Source organism: Tamandua tetradactyla, chromosome 16, assembly GCF_023851605.1.
Source record: "Tamandua tetradactyla isolate mTamTet1 chromosome 16, mTamTet1.pri, whole genome shotgun sequence".
Classification (NCBI taxonomy): Eukaryota; Metazoa; Chordata; class Mammalia; order Pilosa; family Myrmecophagidae; genus Tamandua; species Tamandua tetradactyla.
The window spans coordinates 31,105,128-31,132,459 of record NC_135342.1 but is presented as its reverse complement, the minus strand read 5'-3'; the positions used below and the strand labels follow the sequence as shown (position 1 = coordinate 31,132,459).

At 52.9% G+C, this 27,332-nt stretch overlaps 1 protein-coding gene across 14 annotated transcripts; it reads left to right on the top strand.

Annotated features, from left to right (window-relative positions):
• On the top strand, window positions 1-26,664 carry GRAMD1A (GRAM domain containing 1A). Of its 14 annotated transcripts, none has more exons than XM_077132167.1 (21): window positions 1-301; window positions 955-1,000; window positions 1,154-1,472; window positions 10,437-10,647; window positions 10,731-10,751; window positions 11,170-11,254; window positions 11,347-11,450; window positions 11,528-11,623; window positions 13,062-13,142; window positions 16,512-16,624; window positions 16,811-16,964; window positions 17,492-17,690; window positions 18,655-18,798; window positions 20,485-20,603; window positions 20,714-20,856; window positions 22,174-22,277; window positions 22,363-22,536; window positions 22,637-22,724; window positions 23,899-24,006; window positions 24,112-24,232; window positions 26,208-26,664. In XM_077132167.1, exons 3-21 carry the CDS (start codon window positions 1,204-1,206, stop codon window positions 26,298-26,300), a joined length of 2,427 nt encoding a protein of 808 aa, XP_076988282.1. In that variant the 5' UTR covers window positions 1-301; window positions 955-1,000; window positions 1,154-1,203; the 3' UTR covers window positions 26,301-26,664. The 14 variants fall into 14 exon arrangements, with proteins under 14 accessions (XP_076988282.1, XP_076988285.1, XP_076988284.1 ...); XM_077132170.1 differs by having other exon boundaries at window positions 929-1,000; XM_077132168.1 differs by lacking the exon at window positions 1-301 and adding an exon at window positions 648-844.
• The last annotated feature ends 668 nt before the right edge of the window (window positions 26,665-27,332 follow it).

Genomic DNA, 27,332 nt, shown 5'->3' with positions numbered 1-27,332 from the left:
GTAGAGATGCAAGGTGAGGAGACCCTATTCCACAATTGAGGAGGCAAAGAAGGCAAGGGTGAGATGGCCCCACCATGGCCTCCTCCCTAGTGTGAGCACACCTCCCACCCCTACTCTGTCCTTTCTCCCCGGAACAGCTGGCTTTAGAGTAACATGACTCCAGCCGGACATGCTATTCCGGCTTGCAAGGTCATGGTTCTGCAACCCAGCCAGGACTCCCAGGGGGCAGCCTCAGCCTGCTCTTCTGTCCCTACTCTGAAACTCTGAACCTGTGAAGACAGAAGGAAGAGGAATCTGTAAGGTAGGAGCACTGGGGTGCCTGGGAAGGGTGCTGGATCCAGGTCTGAACTACAAGAGTCGGGGTCTATCCCAAACCAGGACAGACCCTCTTTGGGACCCAGAGGTCCTCTTTCCCTATTCCCTGGGCAGCGGGATGCCAAGAAGGCCTTGTTGTGTTCTGCTATATGAGCAGGCAGACTCTAGTCTGGGCTCCCCAGACCCAGGGGCCCCCAACACTAAAACTACAAACACAGGAACTAGCCTGGCTTCCTCCCAGGCCAAGAGGCCACAGCCAGCCACCCTCCCTTTGTTTGTCTTGGGAGGGGCAATTGCTGAGCAAACAGGGAAGGGAAATCCTGGATTCTGACTCTCATCCCCACTTGACTAGCCATTATCCAGGCTTGAAGCCTCTGGGGTCCACTCAGGGCTGGCCCCTTCCTGGCTCTGTGTGGGGAAGGAACATGGGGTGGGAGGTGGATGGAAGACCCAGGGAATGGCCTTGGTGACCACTAGGAAAAAATTAACCTCAGCCTAGGGCAAGAACAGATGTTTCCTGAGCACTTAAGTGAGTATTGACCCTGGGCTCTGCGTTCTGCATGTTGAAGCGACTGGGCACTGCCCCGCCGCCTTAGGAGGTCGTTATCTTCAGATATCTTAAGGAGCTCTTGTTTCCAGAAGAGGAAGCGGAGGCTCCGGTTGCAGAAGGAGGACGTTGGCAGAGGTGGGAATCCCACCCAGAGCTCTTTAATCCCCAAACTGTACTTTTGACACATGACATGGCATGTCCCTGTTCTTCTGGGGAGCAGGGGGGAGGTGATGAGGGGCAGTGTTTAGACAAGGACTCTCCCCTTCACCTCTCTTTTCTCGCTCCTAGAGACCACACCACTGCCCAAAGCTTCCCACCAGGTGGGCAGAGCTTTCCCCATGGCCGAGCTCCTGCCCCTGCTGCCTTGGGCACCGCCACTAGGTCACAGTGGTGCCCAGGGCTCGCCTGTCCCCCCAACCAAGCAGCAGAAGCAGCAGCTACAGGACGGCAGTGCCCAGGGCCTGGCCCCTGAGCCCTGGAGGCTCCTGGGAGTGCCCTCCATTTACATAACGCCATCCAGTGATGGGGAGTCACCCCCCTGCACCCCGGCTCCCAGGCGACTGCAGCAGCTAAGAACCCCAGACCTCAAGAGCGTGTCCCAGGACAGGTCAGTTCTGAGCAGTGGGATGGAAAAAAATCTCTCTTTCTGGGGAGGCATGCCCAAGGGTGGGTTCTCTGTGACTGTCATTATCTGGGTGGGGGTTGCAGGTGAATTACAGTTTGCCTGGATGTCATGAAATTGACGTACAAATAAAAACAGGCAATTGGGAGCGTGCATTTGGAAAGGACTGTGAGCTCATCAGAATATTGTCTACTAAGACTGGAGGTGGCCACCCACTTTGACTCACCCAGTGTTTTTCAAACTGGGGGTTGTGACCCATTTGTGGCCATGGAACCAACGTAGTAGATTTGCGATCAGCACTCTTCTTCAAAACTGAAATAGAATAGAACTGAACTGAACAGAGTATAGGAAGTGTGGTGAGGACAGTGTGGTTTCCTGCAAACTTTGTGGCATCATACCTATTTGTAAGTGTGCACTGGGGGCTGATGTAAAAGGTATTTCCTGTTTCAGCTAATGGTCCAAAAAAAAAAAAAAATGATGTTGAAACACAACTTGGGTAAAGAAATACTCCTTCCAGCTTAAAAAGACAGAAACTAGGAGGTCCAAGCCTACAGGGAGAAAGGAAAGAATTGCTCTGGCCCTGAATAGAAAAATCTAACATGATTTCTTCCAATAATGGGCATACACAGGAGTTAAGATTTATGAAGCAGAGCTCTGTGAATCCAAGCGGAGAAATCTCAGAAACAATGAGGATGAAAAAAGCAAGCTGCAAAATGATACAGTATGAGTCTTATTGTATATCTTTTTCAAAAGACACTGGACGATAGGATATATTGGGGGTGGGTACATCTTGATGTAGAGAACAGATAGAAACATGCACATATGAGCTTCAGGGCACTGAGTTCCCAGGGGGATGGGTGCAGAGAAAGGAGGGAGCTGGGGCTTTGATTGTTACTGTAATAGTTTATTTATTAAAAAAAAAATAATCTGAAACAAAAATGGCAAATTATCCATATCTACTATATATGGGTGGTGGGGATGTAGATGACCATTATATTTTTTGCCTGTTTGAAAGAAATATTCCCTAATTAAAAGAGAAATAGCATCTCACAAGAAGAAACAGTCTGAAAGAAATAGAGAGAAAGAAAGCAGAAATAGAGAAAAAGAGAGGGAGATCATGGAAGGAGGGTCTCTCTGAGTTCTGAAGTTGAGAGGCAGCCCAGGGAAGATCCAGGGAAGGGCACCACAGACAGGGGAATAGCAGGTGCAAAGGCCAGGAGGCAGGTCTGTGTCCAAGGAGTTAGAGGAACAGTAGGGAGGCTGGGGGGCTGGACAGCAGTGAAGGGGAGATGGAGGTCAAGGAGATGGTGGGGTCAGATTACCGGGCCTTGGTGCTGTGGTGAGGACTTTGACTCTTTCCTGGAGTGAGGGGCAGAGTTCAGGCAGGAGGTCCCTTATCTGACCCAGGTGTTCACAGGCTCCCTCTGGGGAGCAGGGAGCCCAGGGAGGAGGCTGCTACAATGGTCCAGGCAGGAGATGATGAGGCTGGACCAGAGTGAGGTAGTGGACAGGAGAGGAGAAGAGCTTCTGGATATGGGCCTGGCAGGTTTTGGCCCTGAGCAGCAGGAAAGACGGAGCTGCCATTGACCAAAATGGAGAAGTGGGCAGTTTGGTTTTTTGTTTTGTTTTTGGCATGGGATGGGGGGTGTGTGTGTGTGTGATGGGAACCTGCAGCAGGTGTGGGGATCAAGTCCCTGTGCTGGGGCCTGGGCTCTCCCTGCCTCTGCTGGCCCAGAAGCTGTGAGGTGGGACTCTGGTCTCAGGAGTGCAGGGAGCAGGCTGGGCTCTAGCTCGGTCTGGGGAGGAAGCACAAATCTACACAGCTCTCTTCTTGCCAGTAGGGTAGGTACCTCTCATCCCTTATCAATCCTCCACCCCCCATTCCGCAACACTTCTGTGTCCTCTTGTCCCATCATCTCCGTTGCAACCCCTAGTCAGGGGGATATTTGGTGCTGGGGACCCCTTTCCCGTTATCTGGTACTCCCAACTTGGGCCAAGGCAGTCGCCATCATGGTGAGTTTAGTTCTTGTTAGTATGTTTTTAAAATAAAATCGGCCCTTCCTTCTCTCTCTCCATCTCTTTCTTTCTCCCCTGCTCCTTTCTTTGTCTCTCCTTTGATTCTTTGTCTCTGTCTCTTTTTCCCTTCCTCTCCCTGCTCTCCCCGGCTTCTCCCTCCAGGCGCCCCTGCGCCTTCTCTCTGGCTCTCTCTTCAAACCCCCATCCACGACCCCCCCACCGTGTCCCTCTATCTGTCCCTTACACTTTGCCCGCTCCCTCTGGTCTCCCTTCTTCTCACTCTCTCTCCCCCCGCCCGCCCTTCTCGTTCCTCGCTCTCTCCTCTCTCCCTCTCTGTGTTTCTCCCCATTTAGGCCTCGACAGCGTCCCCAGCCGCCGTCCCCAGCCCCGGCGGGTCCCTCCCCCTCCTTCCCTCCCGGGCTGGGGGCGGCGCCGTGACGCCACGGGGCGGGGGCAGGAACGGGGTGTCTGACGCTGCGGCGGCCTGGGGAGGCTCCGGCCTTTTGTGCGGGCGGCGGGTCGGCTGGGGGCGGCGGCCGAGGCAGGCGAAGCCGGGGCCCTGCGGGGACGCCCTGCTCAGCCCAGCCCCGCGCAGCCGGACCCTGCCCTGCCCTCTGGCTGGGTGCGCCCGCCGCGCCGCATCCATGTTCGAGTAAGGACCGAAGCGGTCGGGGTGGCGAGGGCCGGCGAGACGGCCGGTCTGGGGGGTCCGCGGGCACCGGCGCCGGCCTCCGAGCCGAGCTCTGCGAGTTTGTGCGCATGGGGCCCGGCCGGGGGAAACAGTGGGATGGAGGCGGGAGTGATGGGGCGCGGGGGCTTAGGGGTTCTAGGGCTGCAGCTCGAAGGGCGAGCGCGGCCGGCGGAAGAGCCCCCGGGGCTGGCTCAGGGGCGCCATTGGCGTGGTTTGCGGGGATTCGGCTGGGGATCGGGAGCACATCTCTCCGGGAACGCGGCCTGCGGACCCTCCCAGGCCTGAGAGGCCCGCCTCTCCTGGGAGGCGAGGGGTGGGTGCGACACGGGCCCGGGTTTCTGGTCCGGAGATCGAAGTGGGGGCCGGCGGCTGCGCCGACACAAGCCCCGGCAGGTCCAGAGCCGATAGGCCGCGGAGACCTGTCCAGGCCCGAGAGCAGCCCCTCTGCGTCTATTCGTGTCTGTCGCGAGTCTCCGAGCTGCCGAGGGGGAGGAGGAAGGATGTCGTCTGCGTGCTTGAGACCCTCAGGAGTCGTGTGGGCGCGAAATTGACCTCCTCCCCGCCTACCGGTGTGCGCTGGTGTTTCTGATTATGAATACGTGTCTTTCAAGCGTGGGTACGTGTGTCTGGGGCTCCTGGTGTTCCGGCAGCTGTGATCCTCCTTCTCAGTGTTTGTGTGTGTGATCTTCCTCTAATTCCATCTGTGGCTCCGTGTGGCACTCCTAAGTGACCTGTATGTGTCCGGTTGTGATTGTGTGGTGTGCGTCTGGGGCCCTGCGTGTGTGGCTGTGATCCTTGGTGGTTGTGCTTGTAGTTTACCTCTTCCATCTGGATGTGAGTGTTAAGTTCCTGTTTCTTGTTGTTATTTGGTAGTATATACACACCTTCTGATATTGCACATTCATCTGTGGCTCCATGTGTAAATATAAATGACCTAATTGTGTCTGATTGTGACTTTTTTAGTGTATACCTGTGTAAGTCTGAGGCTCTGTTTGTATAGCTATGGAGCCTCTGTACCTGTGTGTGCCTGTAATTTGCCTCTGAATCTATTTGCTGTTGTGCCAATGGATCTGTGAGTCCATTATTAACATTGTTGTGTGTCTTGGGCTCTGCCTGTGTGGTTGTGATCCTCTGTGGTTGTGCCTGTAATTTACCTCTGATCCATCTACGTATGGGTGAAGTTCTTGTGTGTATCCATTATGACATTGTTGTACCTGCCTGGGGCTCCAAGTGTTCAGCTGTGTGTGTAAAGAGCATGAGAGAAGCCCCTGGTAGCTTTCTGTGGCCTGGGACCCTCTTTCCCGAGGCCCTGAGTGTTGCCCCACACTCTGGAAGCAATGATGGTAGCTGACCTTTATTTCCTTGGGACAGTTTACAAAACCTGCCTCATGCATTTGTGCCCATCCTGGCCACTGCGCTAGTGAAGTTTGTCCATGCCCCTGGAACTGTTATTCTCAAGTCCTTCATGGTTGTGTGGATGTCAAGTTTCTCTCTATCATAGTGACAACAGCTGGCATCTTCATCCTTTGCCCCTTTAAAGTAACTCCTTGCTTTGTCTGCCCCCTTCCTACTCACCCCCCCCCCCAACGGTGAACATCGTGAGGGCAGAGGGGCGTTCAACCAACACGTGTTGGCTGAATGCAGGATTTAACTCTGCTGGGATTGTGCATGTGTTAGTTGGGGACTTTGAAAATTATGTGGCTCTCCTTTACTGAGAATCTGTGTTCATGAAATATAGCTGGGACTTTCCGTGGTTCTCTATATGTTTCCGTGACCCACCTCAGTTCCGTGTGAATGTGTATATGTGTGTGTAGCTCTTCCGGGACTTTGGATGACTATAATGTATCTGTAGTGCTGTGGCTGTGTGTGTGTGTGTGTGTGTGTGTGTGTATAATTATTCTGGAATTTTCTCTGTGTGTCTGGCACTGTCATTAGATCTGTGTGTGACAGTTACATGTCTGTGACTCAGTTTGTGTGTGTGTGTGTGTGTGAGAGAGACTTCTTGCAACTGTAGGGGAATGCAGTTTGCTGCGACTATCTCCAAACTTCCCTCTTTTGTACCTTGTATGTACCCCTCTCTAGCCAGCAGTGGCCCTGGGCCTGTTTAGGCCCATGGAAGTCTGGGATAGAATGCTGTGGCAGGAACCCTGTTCTCTTCTGAGTCTCCGCCCCTACCCCAATAACGGTTCTCCTGCCCCTTTAGGCTCCTCCCTCCTCCTGCTGCAGACTGCCAGCCTGTGGGTACTTCCTCTTTGCCCTGTTAAGGAAGGAGAGCTCGTGGTGCAGCCGCTGCCCCCAGACCTGTGGCTGCAGGAGGATAGGGTGGAGGAAAGGTCTGCATTTAAGCCTAGAGAGGTGAGATGAGGCAGGGAGAGGTGTGGTCACCACTTCTTTAGAACCCTCCATAGCTCCCTAGTGCCCTCAGGGTGAAACCTAGACTACTGACCAAGGCCCATGAGGCCCACAAAATGGGCCTGGGCCCTCCTTCCCTCCCTCCCCAGCTCCACCCTTTGCCCAATCAGTTCTTTTTCCTTTGGGGTCCAGCCCAAGTGCTCCCTGCTCCAGGAGACCTTGGCTAACACTCCCACTAAAGAAGTCATCCCCATGCCCAGTTATCCCCTCCTTGGTTTGTGTGGTCCTCACATTGAGTGTACATGGGAATTTCCCAGGCCACACCCCCAATTTCTGATTCAGCAGGTCTGGGGCCGGTCCCGGAAACTGCATATCTAACAACCCTGTCCCAAGACCACGACAAGCAGCGCTGCTTCATTGCACTGACCAGTATCTGAAATCTTCCTGCTCATTTCTCTCTTCTCATTGATTGTCTGTTTGCCCCAGTAGGCAGGGAATTGCATCTGTTTTGCTCACTTCCATGTCCCCACTGCCTGGCACAGGGGATGCTCAGCTTGTACTTGTAGGGCTAATGCCTGGAAGCATGGGGGCAGTTAGTGGGGGTTGCCAAGGTCATGTCAAGGTGGTTTGCTGTACCTGTCAGAGTCAGCATAGCATCTCAGACAGGTGTCCTGGGATAGTGCCAGGATCATAGGCCCACTGGAAGTTTGACAGCAGAGGCCGCCGAAGGGAAAAACATCCTCAATAAAACAAACACGCCTTCTGTGTGCTGGATTTCCCATAGATGGCCAATAACCCTGCAAGGCAGTATATGGTGCTATTATAATTCCCATTACACACAAGAGGAACAGAGGCACAGACAGGTTAAGATACTTTCCCGAGGTCACATAGGGAGGAAGCAGCAGAGCTGAGATGGGAACACGCTGCCCTCTGGGACCTCCAAGCTGCTGCACTGTGGTCTGCAGCAGTTCCACCCACTGGGGGCCCACGGTGTACACGCCTGTGGGGAGGGCAATTGCTACTCAGCCCACCCCAGCAAGTGTTCACGGAGAGTCTGTAGTGTGCCAGGCCCATCCTAGGCTATGGGGCTGGGAGTACAGACAGACAAAAATGCCTGCAGCTGTGGTGCTCACAGCCCAGTGTGGGGAGAAGGATAATATATGGGGCACGGAGAGTATTTGGGACTCAGGAACAGTGACCAGGGTGGGAGACAGATGAGAGTGAGCCAGGAGGTGATGAGAGCAGAAAGGAACCATCCTTGAGTGAGGGGCAGTCAGGAGGGTTATGGTCTGACCTGGGTGTTCCCAGGCTCTCTCTGGCTATGTGCAGTAGCAGGGCAGGGACAGGAGCAGGGGACCAGGGAGGGGGCTGCCGCCATGGTCTCAGAAGAAATGGTATTGGCCTGGGGCACTGTCTTTTTCATTTATTAATTCATTTATTGTATTCCAAAAGTTCATTTTATAAGTATTATATGATTGCCTGCCCTAGGCCCTGTCCTGTATAATGCTGGGAACGGGGCAGTGACCAAGACCACACTAAGGCTTACCATCAGGAAGTTCATGGACCTGTGAGGAAGATGACCTGTCATTAGACAGTGACAGCCTGGAGGGATTGAGGCTGGGCTGGGGAAGCCCAGGCGGAGGGGTTGGGCCAGAATGGGGGACCCAGACAGAGTGGAAGCAGAGTGGAATGGGATCTGATGGGACCTTCCCAAGGATATCTTGGTACCCAAAGGGAGGTAATGTATGAGTCTGGAAGGATGGATTAGAATTTGCCAGGTAAAGAAGAGAACATGATGGTTTGGACAGGGAACAGCATGTGCAAAGCCTTGGAGGCAAGAGAGACCAGTTTGGGGAGCCCCAAGTGGTTGAGGTAATCCCACCCCCACCCTAGAATAGATTAAGACACCTGAGTTCAAATCCTGCCCCAAAACATACCCAGCCCCGCACCTTTGGGCAAGCAGCTTTACTTCCTCCAGCCTCCGGCTCCTCTTCTACCAAGTGGATAGATGTACCTCAAGCACACAGGGTTATTTGAGGATTAATGAAATTACTTGAATGGAGAGCTTGCCATAGTTTCAGCACAGAATCAACCATGCAACTAACTCCACGGCCCTGGTTGTAGTTTGTGTTCATACAGTCACTTGTGCGGCTTTGTTTAGTGTCTGCTCCCGACAAGATGGTTAATTTTCCGAAGGCAAGAACCACATCTGACGGTCTCTGCTCAACCCCGGCTCCAGCCAGCACCCAGATTATTAAATTAGTTACCAATGTGTACTGAACGCTCGCTGTGTGCTGGGAAGACAGTGGCCACCAAGACCTCTTGAAGCTCACGGTCTGGGACAGACAGTAAACAAACTGAATAAGTGAAAAGGATGAGTTTAGAGGGCGTGGGGGTGACCGGGGTGGAGCATTTGAGTCGAGTGATAGGACGGAGCTGGCTATGCTGGAGATTCAGAAGGGTCTACCAGGCAGAGGTAACAGCAAGTGCAGAAGCAAGTGCAAAAGCTGGTGAGCTAAAGAGACAGAAGGAGGCTAGGATGGCTGGAGAGGAGGGGGTAGGAAAAAGTCAAGGAGGTGGCAGGACCAGATCATTAGGGAGTTGTTGGTTGTGGTGAGGACCTTGACTCTTACCTGGAGTGAGGGGCAGCCAGGGGAGGGCTTAACCAGGAGGAACCTGATCTGACACAGGGGTTCCCAGGCTCCCTCTGGCTGACTGCAGGAGTAGACTATGGGGCGACAGGGACAGGAGCAGGGAGACCAGGGAGGAGGCTGTGTCCAGGTGGGAGAGGATGGAGGCTGGGCCTCCGTGGGAGAAATGGGTATGATGGAAACCGATTTTTAAGATGGTGTTGATGGGACTTGCTAATAGATTAGAAATGAGACATGAAGAAAATTTGAAAAAAAAATTAAGATGTCTAAGTTTTTGGCTCAAGCAACTGAATGGGTAGTAGCTGCTCAGTAAATCTTTTTTGTATGAATGAATTAAAAGAAACTGTGGGCATTATTGAGAGCTTGCTATGTGTCAGGTATGGTCAGAGGCACTTTATAGGGATTGATTCATTTAACCCTCAAAACAAGCAGGAAACAGCTACAGAAGACAGACTCATCCCTCAGCAACCCTTAAGATTAAGGGGCGAGAATTTTCTGAAGGGGAAGTTGAGGCAGGCTATAATAGGGAGAGAGAAAAAAAAATGAGAAGAAGCCCTTGAGCAAAGACCGTTAATCTAGGTCAAGAGGGCCTGTGTGCTGCATAGACACCCCGCCTGATAGCTACCCACTTACATGGAACACCCCCATATGACCCCACATGGCTGAGTCATCAATGGAGAAGTGTGGCGCCAACTTACCCACGCAAATGCACTATCTACCTTAGGCACAACCCTGGAGAAGGGAGGGTAAGAGAAAGAGCCGCAAGGAGGAAGGGGGAGGGGGAGTAAATAAAGCTAATCTTCAAAAGCATATGGCCCCACATTGCTGGGGCTCTCTCCCTATTCTAGCCTGCTTCAACTTCCCCCTCAGAAAATTCTCGCCCCTTAATCTTAAGCCTTTCTCACCTGTCTTTGCCTGCATGTCCTCTCATTTTCCTGCTTACTCTAAAAAAAACAACCAAGCAAACAAAAAATCCAACACAATGAGACTGTGTTTTATCATTCCTGGATTACAGATGAGATAACTGAGACAGAGAGATTAGGGAACCTGCTGGATGTTACACTGGTAAAGAGTAGGACAGGTGGATGGATGGAGAATGGATTGGTGTGCTTGTGGAGGGGTGGATGAGTGGGCGGATGGATGGACGGACGGATGGATGAGTTGTGGATAGGGATCAATTGGCTGCTAAGTGGTCTTCTTTGCCCCATTATGCTCTTCTTCCTCCTCCTCCACCCCCAGCACCACGCCCCACTCCGGCAGGAGCACACCCAGCAGCTCCCCATTCCTCCGTAAGCGGCTACAGCTCCTGCCCCCAAGCCGGCCCCCACCTGAGCCTGAACTGGGCACCATGGTGGAGAAGGGGTCAGACAGCTCCTCAGAGAAGGGTGGGGTTCCAGGGACGCCCAGCACCCAGAGCCTAGGCAGCCGGAACTTCATCCGCAACAGCAAGGTGGGTGTAAGCGCAGGTGGGGTGGGTGCAGGGGCAGGAGGGGGAATCGGGGCTCATTCTGACTCCTCTCCTTTCTCTTGCAGAAGATGCAGAGCTGGTACAGTGTAAGTGTCCAGACGAGGAGGCTGGGGGTGGGGGCACTGGGTGCTGGGCCAGGAGCCCCCAGGCTGCATCAGTCAAAGCGAGGTACTGGGGTCAGCACTTACATGTTATGTGACTTTGAGTTGCTTAGCCTCTCCGGACCTCTTTCCTCTCTCTGAGAAACAGTCCCTACCTTGCAAGGGTGAAGGGACCCTCCAGGGGGAGCTGCTGGTGCTGGAGGGTTCCTGGCTCAGGTTCTGGCTTAGATAAGAAAGCAGTAACTGGCAGCTGTCCTAACGGCCACCGTGGCTGCCGTTATTGTTGGTCTCAGGAACCAGAAACCCAGAGAGTCTGTTGGGGACTGAGGAGACTGGGGGGTTCTGGGGCAGAATTGGGGATCTGAGCCTCTATCCCAATCCTTACCTCCCCAACTTCTTCCAGATGCTGAGCCCCACCTACAAACAGCGCAACGAAGACTTCCGAAAACTGTTCAGCAAACTCCCTGAAGCTGAGCGCCTCATCGTGGGTGAGCCCTCCTGCCCCTTTCCCCTGGCCTGGCTTGGCCCAGGACAGCGGGTGACTCAGGTGTCTGCCTGCCTCTCCCCTCGGTGTTCTCAGATTACTCCTGTGCCCTGCAGCGTGAGATCCTCCTTCAAGGCCGCCTCTATCTCTCTGAGAACTGGATCTGCTTCTATAGCAATATCTTCCGCTGGGAGACAACGGTGAGCTGGAGCTTGGGGATGGGGAGCCCTGGACTGGGCAGGGTCCATGCCCCCTCTGACCCTCCTTTCGTCCCCAGATTTCCATCCAGCTGAAGGAGGTGACGTGTTTGAAGAAGGAAAAGACGGCCAAACTGATCCCCAATGCCATCCAGATCTGCACAGAAAGCGAGAAGGTAAGCTGGGGCACCTGACGGATGATGGGGGACCATGTGGTCTCTGATCTTCGCAACTCCTTCTTCCCCCCCAGAAGCCGGTCAGGGCAAAACCCTGTTTATTCTGTACCCCAAGCTTCTCAATTCTGTCACTTGCTGTTTATTCCCCCAGCCCCCGCCCAGCCCTGCCTGGCCCCCGTCATCTCTGACCTGGGTCCTCACACTAGACCCCGTCTCGATCCTTGCAATTCATTCCCTCACACAGCTGCCCGGGGACCATATTTTTAGGTGTTCTAGTTTGCTAGCTGCCGAAATGCAATATACCAGAAATGGAATGGCTTTTAAAAAGGGGAATTTAATAAGTTGCTAGTTTACAGTTCTAAGGCCGAGAAAATGTCCCAATTAAAACAAGTCCATAGAAATGTCCAATCAGAGGCATCCAGGGAAAGATACCTTGGTTCAAGAAGGCCGATGAAGTTCAGGGTTTCTCTCTCAAGTGGAAGGGCACATGGTGAACAGAGTCAGGGTTTGTCTCTCATCTGGAAGGGCATATGGCGGACACGGCATCATCTGCTACCTTCTTCTCCTGGCTTCCGGTTTTATGAAGCTCCCTGGGAGGCGTTTTCCTTCTTCATTTCCAAAGGTCGCTGGCTGGTAGACTCTGCTTCGTGGTGCTGCAGCATTCTATGCTCTCTCTGAATCTCCTTTCTCCAAAATGTTTCCTCTTTTATAGGACTCCAGAAAATTATCAAGATGGGTGGAGACATGTCGCTACCTAATCCAGCTTAACAACCACTTGTGATTAAATCACATCTCCAGGGAGATGATTTGATTACAGTTTCAAACATACAGTATTGAATAGGGATTATTCTGCCTTTATGAAATGGGATTTAGTTTAAAACATGGCTTTTCTAGTGGACATACATCCTTTCAAACCAGTGCAATAGGAAAATTGTTCCCTCTTACATATTCATCAACTCAGATAACCCCTCCCCATAGAAGCCTTCCCTGACTTCATTTGGTCCTCAGGATAATTGCCTCATGCTTACAAGATGGCTGCCTCACACCAGCGGCTCCCACAGGAAGGAGAAAGAGAGGGCAATGGTGGTGGGGATTCACAGCAGTCTTCCCTTTGTGTTTTTTGGCCAAAACTGGGCCAGCCGACCTCCCCTAGTGGCAAGGAGGCTGGAAAAGTGCCCCTGTCACAGCTCTAGACCCCCTCGGCCCTCTGTCTGGAAATGGTGAGCTCTGAGGACAGGGCCAAGGGCTGCTCCTTGCCACAGTGACCCCATCGTCACCCAGCACAGGGTTGGGCATGGGATCCACCTTCTGTGGAATGACTAAATGCATGAGCACATCAGGGTGGAGATCAGGGGACAGTATGGATGAGGGCAGAGATGCCCCTGCCTCTGTCTTTGTCTCTCCCTCCACCCCACTCACACCCCTCTCTGCCCCACAGCATTTCTTCACCTCCTTTGGGGCCCGTGACCGCTGTTTCCTCCTCATCTTCCGCCTCTGGCAGAATGCGCTCCTTGAAAAGGTGAGCCTGGGCTGGGAAGGGAGAGCCGGCCAGGGTGGGCCGTGGAGCCAGGACTGCCAAACTTGGGTTGCTGGTGGAACTCCAGCTCTTCATGTGGCCCAGAGTAGTTGCATTGGCTGCTTTCTCCTTAGACCCACCAGGGGGCAGCCAAGTGTTCCCCCTTATCCTCCTTGGGGTCCCCCAAAGCGGACAGGTTCAGTCAAGGGCCCCTTATTCACCACCAGCAAACCAAAGACACTTTGGAAACGAGGAGGCTCTTTTTGTATGTTTGGCAGAGAAATACCTAGTTATATATTGGATATTCTAATAGAGCATTTCCCACCTGCACTGTCCAGAACGGGAGCTGCTAGCCACATGGACCTGTTGGGCACTTGAAATGTAGCTGGTGTGGCTGAAGGTCTGAATTTTTCATTTCATTTTGATTCATTTTAATTTTAACAGCTACACATGGCTAGTGGCTACCTTCTTTACACAGACTGGTCTATTTGCTTCAATTAATGTGACTATTTAAATGTTTTACAGCCTAAAATACTAATGTGTATGAATGGGGTGCAAGTATATATACAATTGTAATTAAATAAAAAGTTATAGTATAATACCTAGTGTAGATTATACCAGTGATTCTCAAAACATTATTTCAGGAACCTTTTACACTCTTTAAAATTATTGTAGACACCAAATAACTTTTGCTTAAGTGGATTATAAATCTGTTGATATTTACTATATTAGCAACTGAAAGTGGGTAAGTGTTAAAGCACAAGAATACACAAGTACACAATGCATTAGCCATCGAGCAGTGACATCATCACATGTCATGTAGCTCTGGAAAACTCTATTCTCTATGCAGTCATGAGAGAATGGGAGTGAAAAAAACAAATAGCATCTTATAATAACCTCTCCCCAAAGGGTCTAAGAGTACCCCAGGAATCCTTAGGCCACACTTTGAAAACCTCTGGTGTACAGTATACTAGGTACTATAATAGTTATTATTGTAGATGCTAATTAAAACATACAGTATTAAACTTATAGGGACCACAATATCTTTCTTAAAGCTTATTGATTTGGAATTATATCCGGACCCAAAGGTTTTGAGTAAAGGGTTTTAGACTTTGTCCTGTTGCATTCTGACAGTCTGACAGTGTACCAGCCCTGAGCTGGTATTCCTCTTGGAATACCCACTGTGGTTGTGCATGAAATGCATTCAGCTGCAAATAACTGAACCCAACCAAACCATGGTTTAAGGAAACAGACACTCGTTTATTTGATAAGGTAATCATAATTACAAATACTTATGGTGCTCCTGTGTTCTGTTGCATGAATTAATTCATTTGATTTTCATAGCCATGCAAGGAAGCAGCCTGGTTATCTGTCTTTTACCAGTGAGGGCCAGAGAGGTAAACTTGCTCACAGTTGTATCAGTTCTTATGTGGCAGAGCTGGAGGTCTGGCCCAGGTGTCAGGTTCTGGACCACACTGTCATAAAACAAGAGGTCTGAAGGGGGATGACCCAGGGTAGACTTGGTGGCTCCCCTCTGTCATCAAGGATCCAATTTCTCATCCATGCTTCCACACTGTCACCCTCTACATGTTGGTGTGTGGTCCATGTTCTTGTCTCCTAGTGGTTGCAAGATGGTTGCTACAGCTCCAGGCATCATAGCTTAATAGAGGTGTCCCAAACATGAAAGAAGAAAGGGGTAGGTGGAAAGCTGCTGTCCTTTTATCAGAGAGGGAAAATAGCAAACTTCTATTTGCATTTCCTTGGCTAGAATTGAGTCTTATCACCACCCTCAGTTGCAAAGGAAGCTGAGTATCTGGCAAAAGGAAGACGAACTGGTATAGACCCATCAACATTCATTCCTGGAGCTGAAGAAGATTTTCACTCCCCCGACTTGAGTTGTGCTGGCAAGGAGGGAGGGAGGGTGGGTAGCTGTAGACATCATACAATGCCTGCTACTGGCAGCTGATAGTACTATAAAAGTCCCAAAGCAGCTCCTCCAGCTGTACAGAGTTCAATGTTCTGCCTTCTCAATGACTCTTTTCTCCCTGGAGCAGCTCCAGCAGTGTCCATCCTCAGAGACAAGAGTGTTGGACAAGAATGCTGAGGGAGGGACAGCGTAGAGCCAGAGTAGATGAAAGCAGAGTAAGGGCAGAGGAGGCTTCAAAACTCAAGCCCTGGAGCCGGACTGCTGGGGTTCAAATGGCATCCTGATTGCTGAGCTGCTCAGTGACCTGGGACAAGTCAAATGGGACCTGGTCAAATGGGAATGATGACTGTCTCTACTTTCACAACACCCAGGGCAGATCCCAGAATGAGTGCCCTGAGATGTCAGCCCATATGGGGTTGGGTCTTGCAGTGGATAATCCCAGGGCTCCTAAGATCATGTCCTAGCACTGTCACTTGCTAGTTGGATGACCTTAGCATTGTCATTACACTTCTGTGCCTCAGCACCATTTTCTTAAAATGATATTACCACCAACTTTAGAGTTGTTTTGAAGACTGAGTTAGCATAGGTGAGAAGAGTGCCTGGCACATAGTAACCACTCATCAAATATCAGCTGCTGCTACTATTATCATCATCATCATCATCATCATCACCGTCACCACCCTGTGGTGTCAACCCAGAAATAACAAATTAAGCTGCAAGTCAAGAAAGGCATCTATTTAGGATCTTAGAATTGCAATTCAGGGAGCACAGATTCAGGTAGCAACCCAAGTCATGTCCTGTTGTGGCATTTCCAGGCAGGAGTTTTAAAGGAAAAGAAGAAGACTAAACAAGTTGTGATTGGTGGATATTTGGGGTAATCCAGTTTTCCTTCAGATTAGATAGTTAGCCGAGTTCTTTATCCTGTGGCTTGTTCTATGGTCCAGATGTTGTTAGGGTTTTGAGAAACACTGTTGCTTGAGACTTTGCAGATTTATTTTATTTCTTTTAATGCTGGCTCTGGGTGGCTGAAATCCCAGGGCCTCCAAGGACACTTGGGAAAATAATCGCGGGGTAGGGGGAGTTCAGCATAGGGAGTCTGGCTGGGGTTGAGTCTAAGAGTTGCCTCTGGTCACCCGTGTGTGCCTGAACACCTGACTTCCACTTTCTGGTCCTCTGTGCTCTCTGAAAAATGGAAACGTTAACTAGCTAGATCTCATGGGAGTATGATGAGGGCTTGGAAGGTCTAGCACATGAGATGCTCAGAACTGGGCCAGGCATGTAGAGGGGCTGTAGCTGGGAGGTTCTGGTGGAGGGGTAAGGAGAGTAGTGGGCACCATATGGCCCCAGGCATCATGGCTGCCCCCTTGTGGGAACCAGGGGAACTGAGGGCAGGTGGGAAAGGTCACTGGCCCCCTGGGTGAAGGCCTGCCTGACGCCCTGCCCAGACGCTGAGTCCCCGCGAACTCTGGCACCTGGTGCATCAGTGCTACGGCTCCGAGTTGGGTCTCACCAGCGAGGATGAAGACTATGTCTGCCCCTTGCAGTTGAATGGTCTGGGGTGAGTCGGAGGTGGGGAGGGAAGAGGTGCCTGGGGGATTCCTGGGGTTGAGGGTGGGGCAGGAGGGGCTGTATGCAGAGTTCCTGGAGTCCAGGGTGGAGAGAGGTGGCTGTCCATGGGCTGGGAGAACCAGGAGGGGATGTGGGGTCTCAAGGATGTGGCGGTCCCACCTTCTCCCTTTCCCAGCAGGAGCCCCAAGGAGGTGGGAGATGTGATTGCCCTGAGCGACATCACCCCCTCGGGGGCAGCTGACCACAGCCAGGAGCCGAGCCCAGTGGGTTCTCGCCGCGGCCGCATCACCCCTAACCTTTCCCGGGCCAGCAGCGATGCAGACCCTGGGGTGAGGGGGCTGCTGACAGGGAGAGGCAGAGGAAGGCTGGGAGCTGGGTGGGGGAGAGGGACAGACCAACACATTGCCGGGGGGGGGGCAGGGCAGGAAAGGAACAGAGGGACAGGGATGGAGATGGATGGAAGGGTGAGGGAGGGGACAGATGGAGGGACAGAGAGGGGATGGATGGAGGGACAGGGTGGAGATGGAAAGATAGGCAGGGAAAATAGGGACAGACAAGGAAAGAGTAACAGGTAAAAGGGGGAACAAAACAGACAGAAAGGGTGAGAAAGGGGCAAGAGATGGACAGATGGGGCATGGGATGAATAGAGGACTAGTAAGAAAGCTCATGGCCCAAGAGACTGAGACAAACCTGGGTGGGGCTTACAGCTCAGCTATTAGCCCTCGTTACATACCAGCCTTGGTTATTCTGCTGAGGTCTAGATGGTCTCAAATCCATTGTGGCTGGTGTAGACACACGGAGGGTCTCCAGGCTGGGCTGGGGGTGGGGCGAGGCTAGATTAAGGCCTTGTCTGCAGGCAGAGGAGGACAAGGATGAGCAGACAGACAGGCAGCTGGATGCCTCCTCCAGTCAGACGGTGACCCCGGTGGCTGAACCTCCGAGCACAGAGCCCACCCAGCCTGATGGTCCCACCTCCCTGGGCCCCTTGGACCTGCTGCCCAGCGAGGAGCTGTTGACAGACACGAGTAACTCCTCTTCGTCCACAGGGGAGGAAGGTGAGACACGTGGGCCCCATGATTCATTCACATGAGCAACCTAACTCGAGATTTATTGGCTCATGGGACTGAAAACCTGGAGGGTAAGCGGGTATGGCCTGATCCAGACATTCAAATGGTACGGTGAGAAATATGTCCATCTCTTGACTTTGCTTCGAAGGTAGCATGGCAGGATGGATAACAGTACAGACTTTGATGCCAGATTGCCGGGTTTCAAATCCTGACTCTATCTCTTTCTAGCTGTGTCACTTGGGCAAATCATTTAACTTCTCAGAGCCTCCTTTTCCTCATCTGAAAAATGGGAGTGGTAATAACAGAACCCACCTCAAAGGGTTGTCGTTAAGAGAATTAAATGAGTTAATATGTGTAAAGCCCTTGAACCAGTCAATAAGTATTGGCCATTATTATTATCTTCACTGTTGTTGTTATTCCCATTTCTTCTGTGGCAGCTTCATTTCCAGGTTGGCTCTTCTCTCGGGGCCAAGATAGCCCCAGCCCTGTACCAGGCAATCCCAGCAGAGGGCAAGCATGTTTTTTCCAGTGGCTGCAGCAAAAGCCCTGAGGTTATTTTTTATTGGTCCAGCTTGGAGCATGGAGCCCACTCTTAAACCAGTCACTGTGACTGACTGGCCCAGCCTGGTGCACATGCCCAGCCCTATACCCCTGTACCTCTGTACCCCTGTACTATAATCAATGCAATTACAATTGGCCGACCCTAGGTGGGTGCTCCACCCTGAATTAATCAAGGTGGCTCTGATTGGCTGGGCCTGGGGCACGTGCCCACCTTGCACCAATCCCTATGGCCACAGGGATGGATTTACACTCTGCATCAGTGTCCACTCTGGTCGGGAAGATGGGTCTGCCCACATACACCACAAGTCCCGGGAGGAGCAGTCACCCAGGGGAAAACTGGGGGGGCTGCCTGAGGAGGGAAGTATGGATGCCGACATTGTCTGTCCCCCAGCTGACCTGGCCGCCCTGCTTCCTGACCTCTCTGGCCGTCTCCTCATCAACTCCGTCTTTCACATGGGCGCTGAGCGGCTCCAGCAGATGCTCTTCTCAGACTCGCCTTTTCTTCAGGGCTTCCTGCAGCAGTGCAAGTTCACAGGTCAGGAGGCGGGGCACCCCAGCAGCTCCCAGTTAGGTGGCTACTGTGAGGATTAGGGCTGGCAGGGCCAAGGGAGTTAAAAGCTGGGTGTTTGAGGACAGAGTGGTTCTGCTTCTTACTGGCCAAGTGACCGTAGGCAGGTTCTGGGCTTCTCTGTGCCTTAATTTCCTCTTCAGTCAAGTGGAGGTATGATAATAGCACTGCCTCGTTGGGCTCTCAAGAGAACTGAATGAGCTCATAGTAAAAAAGTGTCTCAGGCGGGCCACGGTGGCTCAGCAGGCAGAGTTCTCGCCTGCCATGCTGGAGACCCGGGTTCGATTCCCGGTGCCTACCCGTGCAAAAAAAAAAAAGTATCTTGAACACTAAGTGCTTAATAAATGCAGGCTAAAGACCATCCATTTAGTCCCAACTGTCTCAGAGCCATGTAAGGCTCAGAGGCCCAGGAGGGAAAGGGACAGATGAGTGCCTGCCCTCAGCACTGAGAATCCTGTGAAATGGCAGGTGGGATATGAGCTTAAAAAGCCTGAGGCTATGAATACAGAGGTTATCTGTGATCTTGGAGGGCTACAGGGAAGTCTGCTGGGAGGATGTGATCTAAACCCTGAGCTGAAGGAGGCACTGAGGTTGGCCAGGTAAAGGGGAGGGGGTGAGAGTAGAGTAATCCAGGGGCAGGGGCAACACCTGCAAAGGCTCTGAGGCCAGAGGCAGGTGCCGAGGGAAATCCCTTGAAGTTCAGCTCCTGAGACCAGGTGTGGGGAGAGAAGCCAGAACTCCTGGTGAGAGTGAAGGGTTGATGGTGGGACCAGCTGAGGACTTGGGAGGCTATAGGAGAGAGTCAGGTAGGAGAGGGGATGGTGAGGTGGCAGTTTTTCTTTGTCACATTTTTTCTATAGTGATGAAAATGAGCCATATAGAATCCTCTTCAGAGTCAGGAAGACCGTGCCTTGTGTTGGAAGGATACAAGTTCCCCAACACTCAAAATTATGCTTATATTCTGGAGCGACTGGCACATTCTTGGTTCACAACGGAGCCATGGAGTGTTCTAAGCAGGAAAGGAGCAGGGTCAGATTTCGCTTTAGGAAGATAACCCTGGACCAGATCGGGAGACTAAGGTCAGAAGCCTGGAGAGAGGCTGGGGAGGAGACCTGGCTGACAAGGGTGGACTCAACCAGGAGTGATGTCCATGAGGCTGAGTGAACAGTCAGTGGTGCTGACAGGCTAGGAGAGGTGGGTGCCCAGGGTGAGCCCCGGGCTCTGGTGGGAGACTAGAAGATGGTGGGGCTACCCCTGATGTGGGGACCTGAGGAGGGGCAGGCCTGTGGGAGATGCTGAGGCCACTGTGGGGAGCTCCAAGAATGTCCAGGAGGAGGTGTTTAGGAGTTTGCAGGACCCCCGGTCTGGAGCTCAGGGGAAAAGTCCAGGCCGGGAGAGAGGGAAAACCGAGGCTGCAGAAGTGAATGAGATGGTCTCCACAAGGGGTGAGAACTGTGGGGGGGAAAGGGGTCCAGCTCTGATCATCACCAGCATCTAAAGTTCTAGAATCCCAGAAGGAAGAGGGGCCAGACACTAAGGCAGAGACACAGAGAAGAAACTGGTTTGGGCAAGAGTATTAGAACGGGCCCAAAAGCCTGTGGGTAAAGGACTGGAAAAGGGTCTACTCGTTCCGCTTCTCCCTCCCTCCCCCAGATGTGACCTTGAGCCCCTGGAGTGGGGACAGCAAGTGCCACCAACGCCGAGTGCTGACCTACACCATTCCCATCAGCAACCCGCTGGGCCCCAAGAGCGCCTCCGTGGTGGAGACTCAGGTGGGTGGGTGGGGGCGGGGGGGGGGGGGGAGGGCGTGCGGTGGGGGGCTGGGGGCGGGGCCGTGCGGCCGCAGGGCGGAGCCTGACTTTCCTCCTCCGGTTTCATGCAGACGCTTTTCCGGCGCAGCCCTCAGGCAGGCGGGTGCGTGGTGGACTCGGAGGTGCTGACACAGGGCATCCCCTACCAGGACTACTTCTACACTGCCCATCGCTACTGCATCCTGGGCCTCGCCCGCAACAAGGCCCGACTCCGGTGAGCAGCCGCTCACTCCCGACCTGAGCCCTGCCAGTTCCAGGGGCCATCCCATCCACCTCACCCCAAGTCAGCAGCAGAACGGTGGTTCCCACCCTGGCAGAGGAGCAAAAAGGCTGGCTCTAGGGTGAAGGAAGTCCCTTTGGGTCCCTGAACCCTCACTAGTACTAGGAGGTCTAGGGAACTCCTGTGAAATGGGTCCTGTCTGCTGTGGATGTTTGAGCCATCAGGAGGGAGTGATCCATTGCCCAAGGGAACAACTCACTGCCCAGCTCTGCTGCAGGATCTGGGGAGACAGGAAGACTAAACAGAATCTCTCAGGGGACTCATATTCTAATGCAGAATCAGACAATAAATATGTAAATCTGCAGAATGTTGGCAGGCTGAGTGTGATGGCTGGTTCAGAGGTGGGTTCTCCTTTGAATAAGGAAGGACCCTATGAGAAGGGGATATTTCGCCAAGAACTTGTAGGAGATGGAGGAGCAATTCACATGGAAAAGCCAGTGCAAAGGCCCTGAGGCAGGAGTGTAGGAAGGAAACAAGAGTGGAGTGGAACAAGGAAGAATAGGAGGTGAATTTGAGGAGGTAGCAGAGCCAGATGGTGCTGGGTTTTGTGGGCCATGCTGAGAAGTGAGGGGCAGCCAGGGAGGGCTCTAAGCTGAGGATCCTAATCTGACCCAGGGCTTCCCAGGCTCCCTCTGTCTGCATATGGGGAGCAGGCTGTGGAGGGCAAGGATGGGAGAAGGGGACCAGTGAGGAAGCTGCTGCAATGGTCCTGGCGGGAGAGGATGGAAGCTACCAGGGTGGAGCAGTGGAAGGGTAGAGGAGTTTATGTCCTGGATGGAGTTTGTAGGTGGTGCCCACTGGGTGTGAATGTGAGGGAAAGAAAGGGGTCAAGGATGACATCAAGGTGTTTAGCCTGAGTCTCTGGAAGGACAGCGCTAACACTGATGGAGATGGGAAAGTGGGGGAGTAGGTTTGTGGAAAGATCAGGGTCTCGGTTTTTGACATATTGAGATGTTCCTTGGACCCCCACATAGAGTTGGGGTGCAACATCAGGATGGAAGAGGTTTAGGGATTAGGTCTGGGCCAAGACCTCAGTTTGTGAGGGGACAGTGCTAAGGCAGCAATTAAATCTATGTGGATAAAGGGACTGAGGGCTGAGGTGGCTGCATTTTGGAAGAGTGGGGTGATGAGTTGGGGGTGCAGTGCAGGATGGTAAGTGTGTCTGAGTGAATTAGGGAAAAGGAAGAACACACCTGGGCAGCAAGGGCTGGGGTCTGACCCTGATCCCCATCCTTTGTCCCCCAACCCCAGAGTGTCCTCTGAGATCCGTTACCGAAAGCAGCCATGGAGCCTGGTGAAGTCTCTGATTGAGAAGAACTCATGGAATGGCATTGAGGATTATTTCCACCACCTGGGTAAGGGGCAGGTGAGGGTTGGGGGTCTGAGCCAGGGTGGGGAGGTGGCCAGGGGCAGACCTCCAGAACCCTACCTCTTCTGCAGAGCGAGAGCTTGCCAAGGCCGAGAAGCTGTCTCTGGAGGAAAGCGGGAAGGATACCCGAGGCTTGCTGTCAGGCCTGCGGCGGCGGAAGCGGCCCCTAAGCTGGAGGGCTCACAGCGACGGGCCCCAGCACCCAGACCCCGACCCCTGCACCCGAGCTGGCATGCACACCTCAGGTGCAGGCCATCAGAGTCTGGGAGGGGCAGGCGGAGGAGTCTGAAACCTGGGTGGGGTGGCCTAGGACTTGCCTGTCTGACCTGAATTGCTTTCTCGCAGGCTCCCTCAGCTCCCGCTTCTCTGAACCATCAATGGACCAGGGCCCCGGGGTAGGCGTCCCCAGTGCCCTGGTTCTCATCAGCATTGTGTGAGTAAGACCCAGGTGGGGCCTAGGCCTGCTATCTAACCTGGGGCCAGTGCTTGGCCTCTCCAGGCTTCTGTTTAGGTGGGAGCATGGGTTAAAACGAGAGTACATTTAGGATGTGCTAGGCAGCGCTCCTTGCACAATTTAGGCGCTCAGTTTATTGTGAAGAAGTCTCCCCTGCTGGGAGAGCAGAAGCTCAGTGTCTGGGAATTCAGAGGGGCCTGGCATAGCCTCAGAGTCAAGGGAGGGCTTCGGGGGGATGGGGGGCAGGTACCCAAAGAATGAGAAATTCAGAGGTGAGTAGGGAGAAGCATACAGAGGAAGTAATGACATTTGTACATATTTTCTGTGATCACCCCTAAGCTAGGTGATGCTGGGATACAGTGGTGACCCATAGTCCTGGGGGGTGGGGGTGGGGGGGCAGCTGACACTAAACCAGAGTGATCAGGGCTGTGATGGGGTAGCACAGGAAGAGGGGCTCAGGCCTGGGAGGTGTTAAACTGTGGGAGCCAGTGAAGGCTTCCACCCAGGTGGGCAGCTGGAATAATCAGGAAAGGTTCCTGGGCAAGGAGATGACTCCTCACCTGAGACTCGGAGAGTGCATGGTCAGGTCAGCTGCACACCCAGCCTCTCTGGGCCTCAGTGTCCCAATACACAAGTCCAGAGAGACCTTGTGGCAGGCTCAGCTCAGAGTGGCCCAGGAGGGAGAAAGGACGGGGTAGTTAGGACAGGCTGGGAAGGTCTCATCTTTTTGTCCCCCCACTTGCTGCCTCCTCAGGATATGTGTGAGGTAGGGTTCTGCCTCCCACGCCTCCCCTCCCCTCCCCTCCCTTCCCCTTCCCTCCTCTCCCCTTCCATCTCTCCCCCATGTCTCCCTACCTGCTGCAGCTTCTTCTCCCCCCTTCATGTCCCTACCAGGTTTTCCCAGGGAGGTGGCTTGGCATGGCAGTAGAGGGCATGGGGATGGGGCAGGCCTGGGTTTGAGCCGTAGCTGCTGCTTACTGGCTGTGTGGACCTGGCACGTTGTCTCCCTCTGAGTCTCAGTTTCCTCCTCTGACAAGGCGGGTGATCGTGGGCGCCCCTCAGTGTGTGTGGTCGGGTGAGCGGTACACAGGTCAGGGCCCCAGTTGGGCATGTGCATATCCCAGGGCTCCTGACCTCTGCCGTCTGCCCCCAGCCTCATTGTCCTCATCGCCCTCAACGTCCTCCTCTTTTACCGTCTGTGGTCCCTGGAGAGGACGGCCCACACCTTTGAGTCCTGGCACAGTCTGGCCCTAGCCAAGGGGTGAGTGGGGAGCTGGGGGTGGGGGGGACGCAGTGGGGAGTTGGGAGGAAGATTGGGCAGGTCAAGAGAGGCCAAGGCCCCACTGAGGCCCTGTATCCCCTGCAGTAAGTTCCCCCAGACAGCTACAGAGTGGGCTGAGATCCTCGCCCTGCAGAAGCAGTTCCACAGCGTTGAGGTACACAGATGGAGGCAGATCCTGCGGGCTTCCGTGGAGCTCCTGGATGAGGTGAGTGTGCCACCTTGGCCAGGGCAGGGTGTGGGGAAGAGGCGTATGGTACTTTGGAGCTGTAGGATCCTGGGTTCAAATCCTGGGATGTAGCAGATGCCTTCTCCTCTCTGGGCCCTAGTTTCATTTTTGGCAAAATGGGGAAGCTATTCATAGTCCCTACCTCACAGGGTTACTGGAAAATCGATGGGCTGGAAGAAAGAGAAGTTATTGCCTCACATACTGCAAAAACATTTAGGGATGTTTCAGGCATGAGTGGATCCAGCCACTTAGTTTAGTAAGAATCCCATTCTTTACGCCATCTCTTGGTACCTAGGATTGGCTTTGTTTTAAGGGTTCCCTCTTCTCCAAAGTGATACCTGCAATGGAATGACCTACTGTCATTGGCCCTGCTGGGGGTGGGGTCACATGCCCATCCCTAACCTAATCGCTGTAGCCAAGGGTAGGCTAGATTGGTTCTTATACCCTTCCCTGTTTTGAAGAGGCTAAGGGGTCACATGGACCATGGGTGATGGAGGGGTTCCCCAAAGGGCATTGGGGTTGCCAGAAGGGGTTTGCTCTAGACACCCCCATAATTCAGGGGCAGCCAGATCCACATTCTGGTGTATGACCTCGTGCAAGTAACTTCATTCTGGCCTAAGTTCCCTCCTCTGCAAAGGAAGTAATGATCAATATGAGAATTAAATAGGTGAGTTCATGTTTTGAATAATTCCTGGCACATGAGGGACACTTTATATGTTGCTTGCTGTTATTAGCATGAGCCTAGTCCAGGCACACAGTAAGTGCTCTCAGTAAAAGTGGCATCACCACGTGACAATGCCCACAGGCCCCAGTAGGTTCCTGGCAGCAGCTGGGATAGCACTGAGATAGGCCCCTGTAGGCGCCCGATGGCAAAGATGGGTCACTGAGCTAGGTGCCTCAGGTGGGGATGGGAGGCGGGAAGCTGAAGCGTGTCTGGAATTGGTGGATTCCCTTGGGAATCAGAACCCAAGTTGGGGCTGATGGTGAAATCACTGCTGGTCCGGACCTTCCTTAACCACTGAATACCATTGTGAGCCTGTGTTCAGGGGCCCCATTGCACCCTAAAATCAGGCCAGGAGGGAGACACCATACTGTAAGCAGTGCTGGGCCAGACAGGATGGGAGGGGATGCAGACCAGGGCCCCCTCGCTCATAGAAAGAAAAGGCAGGACCTCCCATCCTGAGTTAAATTCTGATGAATTTCCTTTCTGTCAAATTGCCAAGGTCATAGCACTGACTTCATGAATTCTAACAGACATGAAGTGAGCACTTAGGTTGAGCACTAAGTGCTGCATGGGACTAACTTACTTGACCCCCACCCTCTGAGGACAGTGTTCTCCCTAACCTCATCTTGCACTAGGGACACTAAAGCCCATGGTGAGGAACTTGCCCAAGGTCAAACAGTAGATATTAACCATAACTAACATGCATCGAGCACTTACTGTCTGCCAGGCTCTAGGTGTTGACCTACCAGGTCCCCAAAATAATGCTTGTGAAGCAGGCATGTGTTACTGGCCCATTTTTCAGATGTGGGAACTGAAACCTGGGGCAGTTGAGGGCCTTGCCCTTAGATCACCCAGTAAGTAGCATCTGATTGGGTAAGTCTAGCGTAGGGCTGAGGGATTTTGCATTTCTGACGAGTTCCCCAGTGAGGCTGACAGTGCTTGTCTGGGGACCACCCTTTGGGGATGGCTGCCATAAGGATTCAGGGAGTCAAAAAAAGGTGGTTGATTTGAACCCAGGCCAGCTGGGTCCTGGACAAACATTAAGTCCCTTCTCTCTGCTGCCTCCGGGAAGTTAAAGTGGGCATAGCATGGCTCTGCTTTCTCACGGGGTGAGCTTGGTGGGAAGCGAGGTCTCTCTGGGCCTCCCGCAGGTGTCCCCCCTGAAGATGGGATTGGGGCAGCAGCATCCCCCACCAATGCTCACCCCACCCTGCCCACCTCCTCCACCAGATGAAATTCTCCCTGGAGAAGCTGCACCAAGGCATCGCCGTCTCAGATCCTCCCTTTGACTCCCAGCCACGGCCTGATGACAGCTTCTCCTGAGGATGTCCAGTACATGGCCATCCCCCCAAATGGACAGATGGACGCACAGAGCCTCGGCGACCACTGCTGGCACAGTGGGAGCACCAGGAGCCTCCTGCCCACTCCTCTCGGTGGCCTGACTAGGGACATGCAGATGTGGGGACCACAGATGTGAGATGCACTTTAGGCCAGTGTGTGCACGTCCAGCCACCACTACCTGCCCAGCCAGAGAGCTGGCCTGGCCCTCAGCAGGCCCACCACTAACTTATTTTGCCCAGAAGGGGTTGTGGGGGGTGCCTCCTGGGGTACATGATTCCCTCAGCTCTGAGTTTAATGTATTATATTTATTGGGGGCTGACAGAGCCCCAATAAAGTGTTGAAAATGGCTGTAGCTGTGCCTGCAGGGCCCTGGGAGGGGGAGGGGACTTTCTGTTGCACTGTGGCAAGGAAGGGACCATCTGCCTAGTTTGGGAGGGGGTCCATGTCGCAGACATGATCTGGAATTCCCCATTTACATAGGCTTTGCATCATCAGAGTCCAATGTGGAGGTTCCAAGTTCAGACTCATGCCAGGTGTCCCAGGTTCAAATCCTATCTCTGCTACTTGGCAGTCATGTCACCCAGAGCAGGTCATTCAACCTCTATGAGCTTCAGGTTCCTCCTCTATACAAACAGCATAATGATAGCATCTGCCTCACTGGGTTGTTATAAACAGGCAGTTCCTAAATCTTAGTTTATATTGGAGTCTCCTAGAGGGTTACCAGAAAGCAGACTGGGGTCCCACCATCCGAGTTTCTGATTCTCTAGGTCTGAGTCAAGGCAGAGAGTTTGTATTTCTAACAAGTCCTCACTGATGCTGATAATGTAGTTCAGGGACCCCACTTTGAGAACTGCTGTTGTAAGGACTTAGGGGGTTGATGTGACTACTTATGCACAAAATAAGTATCAATGAGTATTACTCTTATTGCAGAAAAATGAAGGGGAAAAAAAGAAGAACTCATGTAGCAAGTACCAAGTAGGTGCCAAGTTCAGCGCCAGGGCCTGAGGTTCATTT

Coding starts and splice junctions, on each gene's coding strand:
- GRAMD1A (XM_077132160.1), top strand. Junction 22,278..22,362: donor GGATTATTTCCACCACCTGG/GTAAGGGGCAGG, acceptor CCTCTTCTGCAG/AGCGAGAGCTTGCCAAGGCC. Junction 22,725..23,898: donor CTGGTTCTCATCAGCATTGT/GTGAGTAAGACC, acceptor GTCTGCCCCCAG/CCTCATTGTCCTCATCGCCC.